At 35.6% G+C, this 15,675-nt stretch overlaps 1 protein-coding gene across 1 annotated transcript in view; it reads right to left on the reverse strand.

Moving 5' to 3' along the window:
• ABCB7 (ATP binding cassette subfamily B member 7) overlaps positions 1-15,675 on the reverse strand; it is a 114,014-nt gene that overhangs the window by 50,316 nt on the left and 48,023 nt on the right. Inside the window, exon 3 of the mRNA XM_014827412.3 lies at positions 13,756-13,842. Coding sequence (XP_014682898.1) covers positions 13,756-13,842 — 87 coding nt within the window. The remainder of the gene's footprint in view (positions 1-13,755; positions 13,843-15,675) is intronic.

The following is a 15,675-nucleotide window of genomic DNA, read 5'->3' on the forward strand; positions in this document are numbered from 1 at the left end:
TTGTTTGGTTGTCATTTTTTTTTTCATTCTTCCACATGGGTGAAATCATACAATGTTTGTCTTTCTCTGCCTGACCTCAAGATCTATCCATGTTGTTGCAAATAGCAAGATTTCATCTTTCTTATGTTATCTTCTTTATCCACTCATCTGTTTGTGGGCACTTAAGTTATTTCCATCTCTTGGTTATTGTAAATAATGCTGCAATGAACAGAGGGGAACATATATCTTTCAAATCAGTGCTTTCATATTCTTTGGATAAATACCCAGAAGTGGAATAGCTTGATTGTATGGCAGTTCTATTCTTAATACTACTACATACTGTTTTCCATAGTGGCTGAGCCAATTTACATTCCCCACCAGCAGTGCACAAGGGTTCCCTTTTCTTGACATTTTCTCCAATACTTGTTATTTCTTGTCTTTGTAAAAGCCATCCTGATGGATGTGAGGTGATATCTCATTGTAGTTTTGATTTGCATCTCCCTAACAATTAGAGATGTTGAACATCTCTTCATGTGTTTGTTCACCATCTGTATGTCTTCACTGGAAAGATGTCTATTCAGATCCTCTGCCCATTTTTTGATTGGGTTATTTATTTTTTTGTTGTTGAGTTGTATGAGTACTTTATATATTTTGTTTATTAGCTCTCATTGGATGTATGACTTGCAAATATCTTCTCCCAAATGGTAAGATGTCTTTTTGTTTCGTTGATGGTTTCCTTTGCTGTGCAGAAGCTTTTTAGTTTGATGTAGTCCTATTTGTTTATTTTTTCCTTTGTTTCCCTTGCCTGAGGAGACATATTCGAAGAGATACTACTAAGACCGCTGTCAAAGACCATACTGCCTATGTTTTCTCGGAGGAGTTTTATGGTGTCAGGTCTTAAAACCAAAGTCTTTAATCCATATTGAGCCAATTTTTGTGTACGGTGTAAGATAATGGTCTACTTTCATTCTTTTGCATGTGGCTGTCCAGTATTCCCAACACCATCTACTGAAGTCATTTTCCTTTTTCCATTATATGTTCTTGGCTCCTTTGTCAAAATCAGCTGTCCATAAATGTGTGGGTTTATTTCTGGGCTCTAAATTCTGTTCCACTGATCTGTGTGTATGTTTGTCTGACAGTACAATGCTGTTTTGGTTATTATAGCTGTGTAGTATACTTTGAGATCAGGGATTATGATGCCTCCAGCTTTGTTCTTTTTAATCAGGACTGCTTTGGCTATCCGAGGGTCTTCTGTTGTTTCATATAAATTTTAGGATTCTTTGTTCTATTTCTAAGAGAAACGTTACTGGAATTTTCATAGGGATTGCATGGAACCTGTAGATTTCTTTAGGAAGTATGGACATTTAACTATGTTAATTCTTCGAATCCATGAGCAGAAAATCTATCCATTTCTTTGTGTCTTCTTCAATTTCTTTCAACAATGCCTTATAGTTTCCCACGTACAGGTCTTTCACCTCCTTGGTTGAGTTTATTATATGTATTTCATTCTTTTTGTTGTGATTGTAAATGAGATTGTTTTCTTGATTTCTCTTTCAGGTTAGTGTATAGAAATGCAACTGATTTTTGTATGTTGATTTTGGACCCTGCAACTGTATTTGTTCATTAATTCCAACAGTGTTCTGGTGGCTTCTTTAGGTTTTCTATATATAGAATCATGTCATCAGCAAACAGCGAGAGTTTTACTACTTCCTTTCCAATTTGGATACCTTTTACTTCCTTTTCTTGCCTAACTGGTCTGGGCAAAACCTCCAGTTACTAGGTTGAATAGCAGTGGTGAGAGTGGGCAACCTTGTCTTGTTCCTGTTCTCAGAGGCATGGCTTTCAGTTTTTCACCATTAAGTATGATGTTGGCTGTGGCTTTGTCATATACGGCCTTTATTATGTTGAGGTATTTTCCTTCTATGCCCTTTTTTTTGAGGAAGATTAGCCCTGAGCTAACATTTGCCGTGAATCCTGCTCTTTTTGCTGAGGAAGACTGGCCCTGAGCTAACATCCATGCCCAGCTTCCACTATTTTATGTGCGATGCCTGCCACAGCATGGCTTGACAAGCAGAGTGTAGGTTCACACACGGGATCCAAACTGGTGAACCTCGGGCCGCCAAATCAGAACATGCAAACTTAACCACTGCACCACTGGGCTGGCCCCCTTCTATGCCCATTTTATTGAGAGTTTTTATCAGAAATGGATGTTACAATTTTGTCAAATGCTTTCTCTGCATCTAATGAGACGATCATGTGAGTTTTATTCTTCATTTTATTAATGTGGGGTGTCACGCTGATTGATTTGCAGATGTTGAACCCTCCGTGAATACCTGGAATAAATCCCACTTGATCATGGTGTATGATCCTTTTAATGTATTGTTGTATTCGATTTGCTAATATTCATTGAGAATTTTTGCATCTACGCTCATCAGCAACATTGGCCTGTAATTCTTTTGTGTGTTGTGCTTTTCTGGTTTTGGTATCAGGGTAAGGCTGGCCTCATAAAATGACTTCAGAAATGTCCCATCCCAGTCAATTTTTTGTTACAGTTTGAGAAGAATAGGTATTAAGCATTCTTTGAATCTTTGGTAGAATTCATCGGAGAAGGTATATGGTCTCGCACATTTGTTTTTAGGGGAGGTTTCTGACTATTGTTTCAATCTCCTTGCTAGTGATTGGTCTTTTCAGATTCTCTATTTCTTATTGATTCAGTTTTTGAAAGTTGTATGATTCTAAGAATTTATCCATTTCTTCTACATTATCCAATTTATTGTGGTACAGTTTTTCATATTCTCTTATAATCTTTTGTGTTTCTGTGGCATCCGTTGTAATTTCTCCTCTTTTGCTTCTGATTTTACTTATTTGAGCCTTCGTTTTTCTTAGTGAGTCTAGCTAAAAGCTTATCAATTTTGTTTATCTTTTCAAAGAACCAGCTCTTAGTTTCACTAATCTTTTCTGTTGTCATTTTGGCCTCTATTTCATGTATTTCTGCTCTGATATTTATTATTTCCTTCCTTCTAATGACTTTTTCTAGTTCTTTCAGGTGTACTGCTAAATTGTTTATTTGATATTTTTCTTCTTTTTTGAGGTAGGCATGTATTGCCATAAATTTCCCTCTTAGTATCACTTTTTCTGCATCCCAAAGATTTTGGTATGTCATATTTTCATTTATCTCCAGGAAATTTTTTACTTCTCCTTTGATTTCTTCATTAATCCAATAATTGTTCAGAAGCATGTGGTTTATTCTCCACATATTTACGGCTTTTCCAGTTTTCTTCTTCTAGTTCATTTCTAGTTTCATACTGTGTGGTCAGAAAAGATACTTGATATGATTTCAATCTTCTTAAGTTTATTGAGACTTGTTTTATTTCCAAATATATGGTCTACTCTTGAGAATGGTCTATGTGCACTTGAGAAAATTGTGTATTCTTCTGCTTTCGGAGGGAATGTTCTATGTACATCTATTAAGTTTGTCTGGTTTAATGTTTCATTTAAGGCCAATTTTTCCTTGGTGACTTTCTGTCTAGATGATCTATCCATTGATGGAATGAGGTATTAATGTCTCCTACTATTATTGTGGTGCTGCCAATTTTCCCCTTTAAGTCTGTTAATAATTGCTTTATATATTTTGGTGATCCTATGTTAGGTGTACATATATTAATAAATGTTATGTCTTCTTGATGGATTGTCCCCTTTATCATTATATAATGTCCATCACTGTCTGTTGTTATCTTTTTTGACTTGAGGCCTATTTTCTATGATATAAGTTTGGCTATGCCTGCTTTCTTTTGGTTGCCATTGGCTTGGAGTATATCATCTTCCATCCCTTCACTTTGAGCCTATGATTGTCTTTAGAGCTGAGTTGGGTCTCCTGGAGGCAGCATATTGTTGGGTCTTATTTTTTAATCCATTCAACTGCTGTGTGTCTTTTGATTGGTGGATTCAATCTATTTACATGTAGGGCGATTAATATGAGGTCTTAATACTGCCATTTTATCTTTTGTTTTCTGGTTGTTCTATCTATATTTCCACTGTGTCTTTTTCCTTGAATTTCTGTCTGCCATTTCAATTTGGTAGTTTTATGTAATGGGTTTCTCAGTTTCCTTTTTTTGTTTCAGGTCTCTGCTCTGAATTTTTGTTTTTGGATACCATGAGGTTTGTATAAAAGGTCTCATGGTTAAGATAGTCCTTTTTCTGCTTATAGCATCTTCTTTTCATTTGCCTATACAGGTTCCATTCTTTTCCTCTTCCTCCTCTATGCTTTTGTTGTTGCAAATTATCCCTTTTTATGTTGTGAGTTCATTATCAAATTAAAGTGACTATAGTTATTTTTAATGCTTTCTTTCCCTTTAACCTCTACAATATAATTAAGGTTTACCAACTTATTCCGATATAGAGTTGAAATTTTCTGATTCTGTCTGTTTATCTATCACCTTGCTCAATGTTTTGTGTACCTTTGACTTTTTGTTTCAGGTAGGAGAGCTCCTTTCAACATTTCTTGTAAGGTAGGTCTAGTGACAGTGAATTCCCTCAGCTTTTGTTTGTCTGGGAAAGCCTTTATTTCTCCTTCATATCTGAAGGATAACTTTGCTGGATAGAGTATTCTTGGTTGATAGTTTTTATCTTTCAATAATTTGAATATATCATCCCACTCTCTTCTAGCCTGCAGAGTTACTGCTGAGAAATCTGCTGATAGCCTAATGGGGGTTCCCTTGTATATTACTGTTTTTCCCTTCCCTGGTTGCCTTATTATTCTTTCTTTCTCTTTGACTTTTGACAGTTTTATCATGTGCCTTTGAGAAGGTCCTTCTGTGTTGAGATAAATGGGTGTTCTATTAACTTCACAGATCTGAATATCCAGTGCCTTCCCCAGGTTTGGGAAGTTCTCAGCTATTATCTCTTTAAATAAGCTCTTTGCTTGCTTCTCCCTTTCTCCTCCTTCTGGGATATCCATTATCCTTATGTTGCCCTTTCTAGTGGAGTCAGTTAATCCTCATAGTATTTCTATATTTTTAAAAAAATCTTAGTTCTGTCTCCCCTTTGGAAGTATAGTTCTTAATGTTTTATTTTATACACATATATACTCACACATGGTCTCATAATTGGTAAGGTATTTTTAAAAAGGGAATAACACTAATTTTAAAATTCACTTTTTCAATGGAAGTATTACTAAATATATATAATTTAATGCATTATAACACAAACTGGAGTATTTCAATCACTTTCCCATTTCACAAGCTTTGTGTCTTATTTTTCTTGATGGAATAATGGCAAAAAGGTCCTGTTTCTGTATATATTTAGAAACACTCTCTCCCATCAAAACCTTCTACAACACACCCCAAAATTTTTTCAATAAGGACACAGGGAAGTTATGGCTAAGAGCAAGAAAATCATTCTAGTTGGCTTAATAATGCATAAAATGTCACCACTTCATTTAATGAAATGGGTTCTCAAGTTGTATAATCATGCATTACGAGTCCATTAAGCTGTAAAGTACATGACTTCAGTTATAGTTTGGATAAACTATAAAGTTTGAAAAATAATCTTTTTTTTAAAGTGGAGGCCAAATCAAAGAGGCATTTCAAAGGCTGAGGCATATTTTTAAAAAATTTTAAAACAACTTATTCCTGCTGTACAAGAGTAAAATAAAATTGGAAGCTTCAATACAGATCCTGAAAGACAATATACGACCTTTCAGTATCACCACAGTTAATTCATACTGGACACCCAATGGTAATCCTGAAAGGCGAAGAGTTCTTTAAAGCTGAAAAGAGTCCAGCCACAAGCTTGAGAGTCAATTAGACATCATCTTCACATCAACTAATCCTTTCATTTCAGACTAAGCAACACAAATAGCACATACACCATTGTAAGATCGCATTCTTTTTTTTTTTGAGGAAGATTAGCCCTCAGCTAACTGCTGCAAATACTCCTCTTTTTGCTGAGGAAGACTGGCCCTAAGCTAACATCCATGCCCATCTTCCTCTACTTTATATGTGGGACGCCTGCCACAGCATGACTTTTTGCCAAGAGGTGCCATGTCCACACATGGGATCTGAACCGGTGAACCCTGGGCCACCGAGAAGCAGAATGTGCACACTTAACCACTGTGCCACTGGGCCGGCCCCAAGATCGCATTCTTAAAGAAAGAGTGGGAAATGTAGGAAATGGTCAAGGAGGATGACAATAAATTGGATTATTTGAAAACCCACTGTGTAAAGAGCAATTATAGTACAGGGAAAAAACCCCTCAAAGATTTAAGGAAGGGACGTTCTTTTTCAAGGGTCAAAATTTCTGAAGTAACCAATGGTTGATATCATATTTTTTCTTTAAGCCCCATTTATAGAATTTAAAGGATATGAAGTTCTTTAAATTTTCTGTTTATCATTTTCACAATAAATAGAATTTTGAAGTTATTTGAAAAACATAACTGTGATGACTATCTCATGACAAGAAAAGCTCTCTAAAATTGAACACTATAGAAATATCATTAAAAGGCCCATAAAAGTAGGAGTAAATATACTTTCCTCCTCTGCTAACAATATATACAACGTGGCATTCTTGCTGTAACTAAATAGCCTCAAATTTAAAACATGGAATTGATATTTTAAGCCCCATTACAATGTAAAACTAGTACTGCTAGTATGAGGAATAAGTTTTCAGAAAGGTCTCAACTATATACTGGAATTAACTAGGCATAATAAAGGAAAGCAATTAGATTCAGAAAGAAAACACAAGGGTAAGAAGGAATTCAAATTGGCTCACTAAGATCTTTGCATGGTTACAAAACTGTATTGCTCCCCCCACCCCCGGAAATGTCTTCAGAAGAAAACATTTGGAAACATCAGAGAGCTGTCAAAGATGAGATGAAAGTAGCTGAAAATAAGGAGGACCAAAAGAAAAAAGCAGGTGCCAGAGAAAGAAACTTGATTGATACCAGAAACAAGGCTCAATATTTGTTCAATTAATGAATTAATTTATCTTTTCTTAAACACATGAGGACAAATTCTTATTAATAAACAGGAGGTACACCAAATACGTTATTAAGTTATCACAACTTTTGACAGATTTTTAAATATTTACTTATTTGCTATTAATATAGCTTCATAAGCCATATGAGGCTGGGCAGACAAGAAGAAATAATGAAAGGAGTATCTACCTGCACACAGGGAGCTGAAACAACAGACTCACGGCTCAGTGGACCAAAAAAAGACATAAACTGGAAGCACTTGACTCAAAAGGGTATAACTGGAAAGCCACAACTTGTACTGCTTCTATGAAGCAGTGTTCAATTCAACAGCATGACCTGAGGGAGAGATGCAGTAGCTCACACCCATAAGTACTGTATGTGACTACTGATAGCTAATACCCATGTGGACAAGGCAAAAAAAAGACAATAAAAAAAAATCAAAACACATCTGGAGCAGGTACTTGGTAGAATCTTCAGATATTAAAGATAAGTGTATATTAACAAACTGAATACGTTTTGCTTCTCATATTGGCAACTTCATCTCTCTCACCAAAAAAGGTTGTGAAGCACTGAAGCAAGAGCAAGTTTTTCCACCAAGAGCTCATTTCTTTCAACAGAACGAAGCCCATTGGGCTTTGACAGGAAAATGAAAGAGTAAGAAAAAACAAAATGATCTTTTAATAAAGGGAGGAGAATCACTTTTTCTTTAGATGATGAGGAATGTATCTAAGAATTCCAGTTTTAGAGACATTCCTTCTAGCGCACACAAGCAAGGGATTGGCTTAGAAAATTAATTGGGGGCAAAATCTGTGGTGAGAAAGAAAAAGTATACCCAAAAAATTTGGAAGTTATTTGTTTTGTATAAATGTGGTCTATAGGCTGAATGTTTTCTCCCTAAAGAATTAATTTAGCAGAGAATTTGGAAGTACCCACAACTTTGGGTATAAGCAAACTGTCCAGAGAAGAAAACTAACTCTTCAATCCAAGCTAAAGGTAACTAACTGCAATTAAAGGAATAATTTTAACCAGTACTACAATACTGTTATGAAAAATAGTGGCTTGATAAAAGCCAGGTCAAAAAGTAAGTTAAGCAGATATCTAATGGAAAAGTTCAGAGGGTAACTGGAAAACTTTTCCCACATTATTTGGAACATAAGTATAGTGAGTTTATGAAGGGGAGAAGAAAGAGTATATTAATTGTCAGGAAAAGCTTTGCAATTATTGTTCCTTTCTCTATACCTCGAGGTTTGTTTGAATGACATCAGCATCATGGTGGAGTGAGCTTGCCTGGGACTCTCTTCCCTCCAACACACAACAAAAAGGAGCAACCATATTCCAACAGAAAACACCCTAAAAGCACAAAAATCCTCAGAGTCACGGGAACCACACGACCAAGGGCAGAAAGGCTGGAGCACCTCTCTGAGGAGCTGGAACGGGGAAGAGAGAGCATTGCTCCCTCCCCTAAAGACTGCAGTGGCTGCCATGGGAGGCTCCATGAGGGAAGGTGTGGGGGAGGGGTCACGCGTCCACAGGATCACCCAGGACGCCCTAGCGCCCTTGCAGCCTAGAGGGAAGCCCTCTACCAGGCTGAAAGCTTTCGGGTGGGGTGACCTCACCAAGCCAAGACCCCAGGAGACCAGACAGAGCTGATCAGGAAATGCAGGACTGCACACAGAAGAAAGCGTCCCTCCCCCAACCCGCACCATGCCATCTCAGCTGAAGGCAAAGGGCTCAGAATACATGACTCTCGACCCCCATCAAGTGGTGATAGGCTGTAACGGCAACTGAATAGTATCACAATGGGAAATACTGATCCTTCCAGTATCAGGCCATTCATCACTTCTCCAGATGAGAGAGAAAACGAGAAGCACCCAGAATAAAGTCCTCAGGATGCAGAAATAAGTAAACTAAATGACCATGAATTCAAAATAGCTATTGTCAAAAAACTCAATGAGGTAAAAGAGAATATAGAGAAACAATTCAACGAGTTCAGGAGCTACTTCACAAAAGAGATTGAAACTATAAAGAAGAATCAATCAGAAATATTAAAGATGAAAGACACAATGGAAGAGATAAAAAAAAATACGGATTCCCTGAATGCTCGTGTGGACATCATAGAGGAGCAAATCAGCATAATCGACGATAGAAATATTGAAATGCTCCAGACAGAGGAGGAGAGAGAACAGAGACTAAAAAGAAATGAAGAAAGTCTCCGAGAAATATCCAACTCAGTGAGGAAATGCAACATAAGAATTATAGGTATCCAAGAAGGTGAAGAGAAGGAGAATAGAGCAGAAAGCATTCTCAAAGAAATAATAGCAGAGAACTTCCCAAATCTAGGGAATGAGAGGGAAATGTCTGTGGAGGAAGCTTCCAGATCTCCTAGATTTGTCAATGTAAAAAGACCTACTGCAAAGCATATAGTAGTAAAACTGGCACAGATGAATGACAAAGAAAGAATACTCAAGGCAGCAAGGCAGAAGAAAATAACCTACAAAGGAACTCCTATCAGGCTCTCAGCAGATTTCTCTGCAGAAACCTTACAAGCTAGGAAAGAATGGAATGACATATACAAAGCTTTAAAAGATAAAAATCTTCAGCCAAGAATACTCTATCCAGCAAAAATATCCTTCAGATATGAGGGAGAAATTAAATCTTTCCCAGACAAACAAAAGCTAAGGGACTTCATAGCCACGAGACCTCCCATACAAGACATCTCCAAGAAGGCCCTCATACCTGAAAAAATAAAAAAGGTAGAAAGGGGTCACAAAACACAGAGTGAGCAGACACATAGATAGAATCATAAAAGGATAGCAAATATTCAACTATAGCATTAGAATAAAGGGAAGGAAAACAGCAAAAGCAAAGACAATCTTGTCACTTTAACCACAAACTCACAACACAAGTTGGAATAAGATATGAGAATAATAACTTAGGAGGGGAGGAGGAAAGGGACAGAATCAGTTTAGACTATGGAAATAAAAGGCCATCAGAAAATGGACTACATTATGCACGAGATTCTGAATACAAACTTCAGGGTAGCCACTAAACTAAAAAGCAGACCAGAGTCACAAAAAATAAATAAGGAAAAAACAAACAAACACAGCATTAAAAATTGCATAATTCAATGGGTAGACCAAAACACACAGGAAGAGAAACAAAGGAAATGCAGGAAAACCGGAAAAGGAGTGACAGAATGACAGCATTAAGCCCTCATACATCAATAATCACCCTCAATGTAAACGGACTGAAATCTCCAATAAAAAGACACAGAGTGGCAAAATGTATTAAAGAACAAGATCTAACAATATGTTGCCTCCAGGAAACACATCAAAGCTCCAATGACAAATACAAACTCAGAGTGAAGGGGCGGAAGATGATACTCCAAGCTAATGGCAAACAAAAGAAAACAGGTGTCACCATACTTATATAAGACAAAGTAGACTTCAAGATAAGACAGGTAAAGAGAGACAAAGAGGGGCAGTATATAATGATCAAAGGGACACTCCATCAAGAAGAAATAACGCTTATAAATATCTATGCAACCAACACAGGAGCACTAAAGTTCATAAAGCAACTATTAACAAACCTAAAAGAACAGACGAAAAATAACACAATAATAGTAGGAGAGTGCAACACCCCACTCACATCATTGGACAGACCATCCAGACAGAAAATCAACAAGGAAACAGTGGAATTAATGAAAAGCTAGAACAGTTGGACTTAATAGACATATATAGAACACTCCATCCAAAAACAGCAGAATACACATTCTTCTCAAGTGCGCATGGATCACTCAAGGATAGACCGTATGTTGGGAAACAAGGCAAGCCTCTATAAATTTCAAAACATCAAAATATACCTCAAGGTTTATTTTCCAAGCTGTTCGTCTGAAACCACAACAAAGAGCTTATCTAGCAGTGAAAAGGCCCTAAGAAAAAATGGCTTATGCTCCATATGAGATGGATTTGTATTCAATAGTCAATTTAATAATTTATAATAGAAAATAACTACCAAGCTGACTGATATTCGCATTGGCCAGTCAGTGAATTCTCTATCCCAAAGGGAAGTTAGATGATAAATTAATAAAGATCATAGGGCTGCATAATGATGGATGAAATCAGAGCTAGGAAACAGTCTCTTCATGTCATTCAGGTACTCTTCTCCACTGGTCTGTGTCTACTCATTTTAACAAGCCTGGAGATTCCTTATTCCATTATCTCCCCAATCCTCCAACTTTTAATATTCCAAGTTGCTGTTTCACTTCTTCTGATTATATCAAGATTATACCACAGCTCTCTGATTGCTCCAGTCAGTGCTAATCTCTCTTTTAATACTGCTAGCTTCTGACTATATCCAATGAATGAAGATATGTTTCTAACATAAAAAAAGTATGTCAAGCAATGTCTTCTTATTCATGTTCTTATTGTGAGCACAGGATTAACTAAATTTACTAACAGATGCTTCTTCAAAAGAGGCACATATAAAAAGTTTAAATGCAGGAATAAAGCTCTAAAATCCTTTAAAAATCTGATTCCATTATAAAACAAGTTAATTCATTTATTTTAAAAATATGAGCTTCCAAATACTGAAATTGCTACTTTTTTTTCACAATCCCTTTACTATAGCCACACTGGATTAACAGATGATTTAAATACTTTCTGAGAATTATTAATGCTTATTAATAGTTGTTAAGCTCCATACAAGTGGAAATGTATAAAAAGAAAAGCAGTAGAGATTTCATTTGGTTATAAGGTAAAATCTATGATTTGTCAGAGTGATAAAATTTCTACATGGTAGTTTAGATGTTCTGCCATTTAAACTGGTAAGTTTCTGGACAGCAGGGAGTGTGGCTTGTTCATTATTTTATCTCCAGTACTTAACAGAGTTATGCACAAAGCAGGTATTCAATACATACTTTTTAAATGAATAGATAATGGTAGGGGACAGGACTTAAAATCTCACTTTATAGTAACAGCAGCTAATATTTATTGAACACGTACTATGTGCCAGGCACTATTTAAGAGCTTTACATGGTCTGAAGAGTTAACTTATTTAAATCCTCTTTGGTATGATTATCACCCCCATTTTACAGATGAAGAAACTGATACACAAAGAGATTAAGTAACCTGCCCAAGGTCATTCCACTAGCAAGTGATGTAGCCAAGATTTAAATCAAGGCAGTCTGGCTCCAGAGCTCAGGCTCTTAACTACAAGTCCATACTGCCTCTTTTCTGGTGTGGACTTCAAGCTCTATTACTCAATGATACCTTTTAGCTAACAAGGCTAATGTAACACAAAGCTAACAGGGAACAGAGGACAAAGAAGAGACCAAACATAAAGTATTACAATGGTTTTTACTTTGTTTTATTTTATTGGAGAATAAAGAAAGTATCTTGAAGTTTATATTGCTTGAGTCTAAGAGAAGTGTCTGCTTTTCCTTTATTAGTCAACATATTTTTGGTGTGTTTAGAACATTATTTGCAACTAACCTTAAGAGGCCTTGATGACGGACAATCCCAAAAGCTGGCAAATATCATGCCAAAGACTAATAAATGGATAAACAAATCTCAATATTTGTATTAACTTTCCAAAATTCTATTTTACAATTGGCTTTTTCTAAAGATAGCCATGAAGAATAGTAATATACAAAAATGGGATAGAAACATGAATGCAATGTGTTTTGACTTGCATGAAAGAAAGAAGTTACTTGGAGATTAAAGAAACGGTGAAAAGCACTGGAAAGCTTTTCCTACCAATCATCTCCCACCAATAAAACAACTAATATTCATTTATCTCTCTACAATTTAGAGAGCATTTTTACATAAAATTTGTTCACTTGCCAATAACCTTAAAATATCATTTCTACCTAGAGATACCACACATAGATTGGTTGAGTCAAGCAGAGGAAGAAAACTAAGGCAAACCCAGAGAAAGAAGATCAGATGGAGAATTGTATAACAGTATTCCAATGACATTTTCATTCTCCTAAAAAAGTATAGTCCAATCAAATCTTTTGATTTCAGTGGCCCTATATTAGCTTGCCTGTATGTTGATAATAATGATGATGACAGGGGCTGGCCCCATGGCTGAGGGGTTAAGTTCATGGGCTCTGCTTCGGTGGCCTGGGGTTTTGCTAGTTCAGATCCTGAGTATGGACATGGCACTGCTCATCAGGCTATGCTGAGGTGGCGTCCCCCATAGCACAACCAGAGATGCTCACAACTAGAATATACAACTATGTACAGGGGGGCTTTGGGGAGAAGAAGAAAAAAAGAAAAAGACTGGCAACAGATTTAGCTCAAGTGCCAATCTTTAAAAAAAAAAAAGGTGATGATGATGATAAAGAATATGGATAATTAAATAAAAGGATCATGGAGGGTTTACCATGAAGCTAGAGAACATTCTGAGATCTTTCTAAACTAAGTGTATAGAAGGAAAACAGTAACCTTAAACACATACACAAATTACTTGTAAGTGCTAAATCTAATTTACCTATTTATTAATAAGGCTAGATTACATTATAACAAATAACCTCAACCTATGCTATTTTAAATAAAGAACTAAAATGTTTAGGTTGATAACTAACTTCTTTTTTTGGCCAATCATGAATTTTTTTGTATGAGCCTGAGAAAAATCTTATCTACATAACTATGGTCAATTCATATGGTTTTGTATTGGAAAATCTGCAGTTACATGAGTCAACCAAATATTCTGGAACATAATAATCTTGAATATATACATCTTCTACATAAGCACAATTCATCTATAAGAATTTCCAGTTACTTTTTATTGGCTCTTACCCCTTCTTTCGGGTCGGTGTGGAGTCCTCCTCCTGCATGACCATGCCAACATGTCCTTCTTTCTATCAGCGGCCATGCCTGGAGAGCCTAGTTGAAGATGATACCAAGCGGTCCATTAGCTACTACAAAATTTCAGATCTTTAAAAATCTGATTTAGACTGTATAATTTAATGAATTTCCCCCAAACAAATTCAGAGGCATAGCTTTTAGCCTAGCATAGCAAAGCAAAACATCTTCCTATTAGCTTACAGATACATTTATACAAAGAATATTGAGATATAACAAATACTCATACAGAAGTTACTTTCTCTAAATAGCTTCTGAAATTAATGTTTAAAATATTAAACTTGTATTATGCTTCTATTTGACTAATACTGGCTTTCTTACCGTCATTAGCTACTATAGTACTGTGTAATCTGTTACTCTATCATTGGCAAGCAAAGTATATTATACAGTTAATTAATTATATCCCATTTGCTTTCCACGTGTATACATTTTTGCTTTACAATTTAATGCAGTTGATTTTACATAACTGACTCTTTTTCTTATTATTCTGACTCATGTATACTTAGAGACAAAGTATTTTTTAATACTTCACAGTCTTATCTTATGCTATAGTAATTTGCATACACGTTTTGTCTTTTCTATTACATGGTAATTTCTTAAGATTAGGGACAGTCTCTCTTATGCTTGTATCTCCCAGGGCACATACCACAGTGTCTTGAACATGAGCAGGTTAGATTTCAATGCTTGTTGGATTAGTTTATAAAATAGAGCTATCTGCCAACGAGCCTTGAAAATATGCAAACATCTTGTCTATTACATTTTTTTTAAAAGCCTTAAGATCATTGCTCAGGTTAGAGAAAAAGGAATAAATCATTTGATAAAATATAACAGTTAACAAGATAGTAAAGATTAGGCTTAAAATTTACGCTTGCTAATATTTAAAGTATTTCCTCAATTAAAAAATACTTAATGAAGTACATGGATATAATAATACTTCTTCAGCAGCCACAATAATCAATAATTAATGAATGAGGGTACAGTTTTTTACAAACACAAATGTGTATCAATACAGAATCATACCAGTATCAGCTCTGGGCCAAGCTATGAAAATGGAATTATAAAAAGCAAAAGTGCCTTCTTGTTCTCACCAGTTGAGACACAAGAAGTAACTGCCATAAATGGGTTATTGATCTTTAGAACAACAATCTTAAAGCATTTTTAAAGGGAAAAACTCAAAAGGTAATTTTTAGTGTGACGATGTCTTTTTGTGACATTTTTTTCTTCTGAAAGACTGAACAACAAGTTATATCAAGGGATCTGGTGAATACCACACAAGATAACGAGGTCTTCAACAAAACAAAAGATTAAAGTATAAACAAACTTAGTGGTGTCATGAACAATGAGAAGATTGAACATTCTCCTGTAACTCAAAACTTTAATTTAATAATGGAAAATCTAATTCATTTCTATGGCCTCTGTATAAATTAGAACAATGCCTTGTACCTTAATGGCAAATAATTATTAATCAGAAAGAAAAAATAAAAGAAGTACTCAGGATTTAGACCATCTTCTAATTTTCTAGTCTTTTTCTGTCTTGGAGATTTACTTGTCTCATTTTAAAGCACTGATAATTTTTAAAAATGTCTTTCACTTACATTAGTAATGAAAAATAACCCTCATCAACATGTAAACCCAGCATCACTTACCCCAGGGGCTCTAAAAAGCTTAGAGTCCCTTGATATTCTGCTATTTGAACGTTTTACAAGGTAAAGAAACTTTGTTCACTTGAAAAACTTACAGCATTCCATACATCAGATACAAATTACCAGGATAAATTTAAGCGTCAACAAACTGCCATTACGTTTATAAAAGCTTTCTGAAAATGTTACTCTCATTGGCATTGATCTCAAGAGA

Source organism: Equus asinus, chromosome X (genome assembly GCF_041296235.1).
Source record: "Equus asinus isolate D_3611 breed Donkey chromosome X, EquAss-T2T_v2, whole genome shotgun sequence".
NCBI classification, from domain to species: domain Eukaryota; kingdom Metazoa; phylum Chordata; class Mammalia; order Perissodactyla; family Equidae; genus Equus; species Equus asinus.